Source organism: Globicephala melas, chromosome X (genome assembly GCF_963455315.2).
Source record: "Globicephala melas chromosome X, mGloMel1.2, whole genome shotgun sequence".
Lineage (NCBI taxonomy): Eukaryota > Metazoa > Chordata > Mammalia > Artiodactyla > Delphinidae > Globicephala > Globicephala melas.
Genome location: NC_083335.1, coordinates 2,095,228 through 2,100,385, shown reverse-complemented (window position 1 = coordinate 2,100,385; position 5,158 = coordinate 2,095,228). Strand labels below are relative to the sequence as shown.

Below are 5,158 nucleotides of genomic sequence, written 5' to 3'. Positions count from 1 at the left end.
GCGTTGGGTTCTTCGTGGCTGCACGTGGGCTTCCTCTAGTTGTGGCGAGCGGGGGCTACTGTTCATTGCGGTGCGCGGGCTTCTCACTGCGGTGGCTCCTCTTGTTGCGGAGCACCGGCTCTAGGCGCGCCGGCTTCACTAGTTACAGCACTGCAGGCCCAGCTCAGCACGGGCTCTAGGCGCATGGGCTGTGTTGCTCCGCAGCATGTGGGATCCTCCCGGACCAGAGATCGAACCCGTGTCCCCTGCATTGGCAGGCGGATTCTCAACCACTGCGCCACCAGGGAAGCCCCTGGGGGTCCCAGATGTGATGGGACCTCGTCAACAAGGTTTGTCAGGAGCCTCACCAAGGGCATATGCTCCAAAAGGCTCCGTGTGACCAGGTGCCAGCGTCCCCGTATGCTGCGAGGCAGGTGTGTCAGAAGGCGCGGCGCACTCAGTCGAGATGCGGGCGCCCCGATTCCGCCACCTTCTAGCTGGGGCCTTCTAGTTTCCACATCCTCTCTTTGGACCTACGCGCCCGCCCATGAAATGGCCATGACCGCGTATGCCTCGCAGCGCAAAGCCTAGTATGCAGGGCGTGGCGGAAAGGCAGAGGCCGGTACCCCTAAGCCGAGCCTCCCAGCCTCCGCTAGGGCAGTGCAGGCCCGATCTCTTCCCTCCGCTCAGCCACGCCAGCACCGAATTTGGCGGGTCCCATCTTTCGGGAAGCGGATCCCCGCTACGCCAGCCCCTGCCTGCCTGCTCGGTGCTCCCGCGGCGGGTTGGGGCCAGCTGGGTGAAAGTGCAGCAATGCGGCTCTGGCTCCCACGTCCCGTCCGCGCGGGGCCCGCCCTCTTCCCGGCCGTGGTTACCTGCCTCCATGATGAACCTCGTCACTCGGAAGTGCACCCTCGCCTCGGGTGCTGGCCGCCCCTCCGCGCCCAGTGCCGCATCCCCTCCATCGCAGGTCCCCGGGCCAACTGCTTCCATGAGGTCCCGCCCCACGGGCCCAGATCCCCCACGAGAAGGGCCCGGACGCGAGGCGGCCGGCTCCCCGGGTGCTCACGGCGGGAGCGGAGATCCCGCCCCGCCCCGGCCGGCCCGCCCGCCCGCCAGCCCGCCAGCCCGCCAGCCCGCCAGCCCGCCAGCCAGCCCAGCCCAGGCCGGCCCGCCCGCCCCAGGGTGGGTAGCGCAGCTGTCCGCCAAAGGCGGGTCCGGCCGAATACGCAGACTCAAGCTCAAGCGCAAGCGCAGAGGCCGAAGGCGCCCGCCCTGTCCCCTAGATGCAGCAAACATCTCCTTTGGAGCCGAGGCCCCGCCCCCGGGAGGCCGACGCCCCGCCTCCTGGAGACTCACGCTCCGCCCTCGGGAGCCGAACGGCGGCAACCGGAACCGGCGGGGCTACTCCTCCAGGGTGAAGTGACGTTACAGTCCTAGATCAGGGCACGAAAATATCACCCTCCCCGGCCCCTGAGCTACAAGTCCCTGCGGTCCGACTAAGGTGTGCCTCCGGGCTGGTGGCCCAGCGTGGTTCAGGACGGGGAGAGCTGGCTGTCTGCCAAGCCGCGGCGGGGGCCGGGTGCGGGGGGATCTCTTACCGGAGCTCACATCGGTGTCTCCCAACTGGAGAAGACGTGGGGTTCAATGTCAGTGTTCGTAAAACCCGAATCCAGGTTTGTCAGAGTTTCCCAGACCTACAGATGAGCCCTGAAGGGAATGCTGTGCACGAAATGAGGGCATGAGGGCTGTTCGTGCCAGGGTTTTCCAGGGGCCCAGCAGCCCTTGGGGATCTGGTTGCTGCTCGACTTTGCAGCTTGGCAGCGCAGTGGAGCTTAATAAATGTTTGCTGAATGAATGTTGCTGAATGTCCAGCTCACAGTGGCTTCCCACGTTTCATTTGTGTCTTCCACAAGTAGGAAACTGTGCGTCAGGAGTCAGGCATGTAGAACACCAAAGGGACGCCCAAGCTAGTGACAGACAGTTACTCTGGGCATTCTGTTACAGTCAGACAATCGCTATGATTTGAGAGAGCTGGGAACGTTGAGAGGAAAAAGGCCACCTTTTCCCACCCACCCACTCAGGCCAACCTTAATCTCCTTCCTCAGCCCCCACCCCCCTACTGAGCTCCCCCTCCCCCAGCCCTCTCTCCACACCAGCTGGGTTGGTTTCCTGGCTCGGCTGTAACAAATGACCAGCAACCTACGTGGCTTAAAACAGTAGAACTTTATCCTCACACGATTCTAGAGGCCAGATGTCTGAAATCAAGGTGTCACCAGGACCATAGTACCTCCAGCTCCCGGTGGCCCCAGACGTCCCTTGGCCTGTGGCCGCATCTCTCCAGTCTCTGCCTCCCTCCTCACGTGGCCTCCTCCCTTGTGTCTGTGTCTCTCCCTTTCTGTCTCTGTCCAGGGCAAGAGGCAGACCCTCTGGGCTGAGTACCTCTGTGTGGGCATGCGTGTGCACGCGTGTGAGGGGGCTTGGGGGCCCCAGCCTCCTGGGCTGCTGACCCCTGTCATGCCTTGAGCACTCCGTCACTGCTGTCTGTCCCTGGGTCTTGGGATGTGGGTCCACTGCCTCCGAGCTCCCCACATCTGTGTATAATGCACACGCCCCCCCACGCACGCACACACAGATGCACGCACACGAGTCAGACGCTCCCCCCACGTACACTCAGGTGCACGTGGGCACACGCACGCACACACCCAGATCGTATCACTCTTCCCTCTGGCCCCTGGCCCAGGGGCCTGCCTGTCACCTTCTGGCCCACTGTTTGCTGGTTCAACAGCCCTGCTGGGCCCCTCCTTCTCCCCTGGGCCTTCTGTAGTGTGAGGAGTCTGGGCTCAGCGAGCAATAGGTGCCTGTGAATGTGACTCAAGGGAATGACTCAAAGAACACATTAATTTTGAAAGCACTGGGTCATAGGGCACCCTCCTGGCAGGCAGCCTGGGCACAGTGGTTGATAAATGAATCATTCAGTAGCCACCAATTGGAGCCAGCAAACCTCGAGGCACTGTCTCCCCTCCCACGGGCAAGCCACACCCACCACGGGGACCCTCCCTTCCCTGCCCCCTGTCACCACTCCCAAAGGTGGCATCTCCACTCTCATCCCCCTCCCCTGACCTCACCTGGGGATCATCTCCAGTCCCTGCACAGAGAGGATGATCAATAAAGGCGGGGCGGACTTCATCTCGGAAGAGGATTCTGATATTGGCCGACGCCTCCTTATCTACCCCCTGACTGTGCGCCCTGACACTAAGTAAACCTCAGCGTCCTTCTCCCGAAGGTGCCGTCACCTAACGGGGGAGTGAATGAGTAGGTCACGCTGAAGCTCACAGGATGGGGCAGAGAAGGGGTAGAGGTGTGCAGGGTGCAGAGGAAAGCCCGTGCCCACGTGGTCTTCAAAGGCAGGGGTGATCTCTAAAGTGCCCGCCCTGCCCACCTCATCCCCAGGGGCCTCCACCCGAGGAGTGGTCAGTGGAAGCACAGCCTGGTCCAAGGCCAGCCCTGCCACTTGTCCCTGGAAACTTCTCTTTCCACTGTCACCACTTCAGCCCTCCCTCCCCCCTCTCCACTGGCATCTTCCGGGCCAGTGAGGGCAGGTGCTCAAGCCTCCCTCTCCCCGTAGGCAAGCCCAGCAGCCTCCCTCTGGGCCCCTCTCCCCGCCCCCACTGCCCTCTGCCCGCCCACCCTTCTCAACACCACATCCCTGAAGCCACTCGTGTCCCTGGATCCCACACTCTGCCCTTGGCCCCCACCCCACATACGGCCCCTGCCACAGGAGACTGTCCTCCCACCCCACCCGCACCCCATCCTCATCTTAGTCCGTTCAGGCTACCATAACAAAACACCACAGACTGGGGGGTTATAAACCACAGACATTGATTTCTCACTGTTCTGGAGGCTGGAATTCCAAGGTCAAGGTGCCGGCACAGTCGGGTTCTGGGGAGGACCTTCTTCTGGGGTGCAGATAACCAACTTCTCGCTGTGCCCTCACATGGCGGAAGGGGCAAGGGAGCTCTCTGGAGCCTCTTTTTTTTTAATATTTATTTATTTGGCTGTATCGGGTCTTAGTTATGGCATGCGGGCTCTCTAGTTGCGGCGGGCAGGCTTAGTTGCCGCGTGGCAGGTTGGATCTTAGTTCCCCGACCGGGGATCGACCCCACGTCCCCTGCATTGGAAGGCGGATCCTTAACCACTGGACCGCCAGGGAGGTCCCCAGAGCTGCTTTTATAAGGGCCCTAATTCCACAGGGCCCTGCCTCATCACTTCCCAAAGGCCCCACCTCTCGGTACCATCACCTTGGGCCTACGAACTTTACCATATCAGTTTGGGGGAGGCCCCATTCGGACCATAGTACTCGCCAAGGTCAAGTGTCACCTCTGAGCTGCCTCCCACCCGCAGCACTGGTTGCAGTTGACCGCTTACTACAGGGGCTGGCTCCGTACTTGGATGTCTCACTGCCGACAGCTTGGAAGCCTCATCCCCCCAGTCCCCTCATGCCCCACGACTGGGCAAGCTGATCAGAAAACCCGGGGGGCTCCCTCCTTTGGCACCAGAGGGGAGTTCAAAGCCCACCCAGGAACCCTCACCCCAGCCCCACCCATGACAAAGAACCCCACCAGTCTCCTTTCCGTGCTCGCAAGCCATTTGCCCACCACCTCGGGGGCCTCAGTACCTGAGTAAGGAACCCTTTCAGAGCCTCCTGGTGAGTGTGGACCATCAGTCTCCATATCCTGTCACCACAGAGTGACCACAACGCACGCCTTCCCGCCCCAAACACTTTCTCCTGGCTCCTCTTCTCCCCTCCCCCATCAGCAGAGCGCCTGGTGAGCCTGTAACCTTGCCCTCCCCCCACCCCTCCCTCTCCAGACAGAGTGACTTTTGTAAAAGCGAAGTCTGATCAGTGCCCTTCCCTCTCCGAGCCTGCAGGAGCCATACTGGCTGCCAGAACGCAGCTCTGTTTACCTGGCAAGTCAGGGCTTGGTTCTATTAAAGAAGGTGGAACTTTCCTCACAAGTGTGGACATTGGTGGGATTACGGTTCTTGGTTAACCTACTGCCTGGGATTATTTCCTTTTGACTAAACGAGTTTTGAGTAAAGACAGACTCAATAGAGAGGAAAATGGAGGGAGCTCTGAGCACCCATGAGATCTCATGTGTGGTCAAGATGGGCCTCA

At 61.1% G+C, this 5,158-nt stretch overlaps 1 protein-coding gene across 5 annotated transcripts in view; it reads right to left on the bottom strand.

Annotated features, from left to right (window-relative positions):
- The window catches only part of CCNQ (cyclin Q), a 10,171-nt gene extending 9,079 nt beyond the window's left edge, over positions 1 to 1,092 (bottom strand). For all 5 annotated transcript variants that reach the window (XR_004037961.2, XM_030850374.2, XM_030850375.2 and 2 more), the window contains exon 1: positions 855 to 1,092. Coding sequence is in view for 4 of the 5 variants with exons in the window: in XM_030850374.2 (XP_030706234.1) it covers positions 855 to 972 (118 nt within the window). In the remaining variant the exon portion in view is untranslated. The remainder of the gene's footprint in view (positions 1 to 854) is intronic.
- Between the last annotated feature and the right edge of the window lie 4,066 nt (positions 1,093 to 5,158).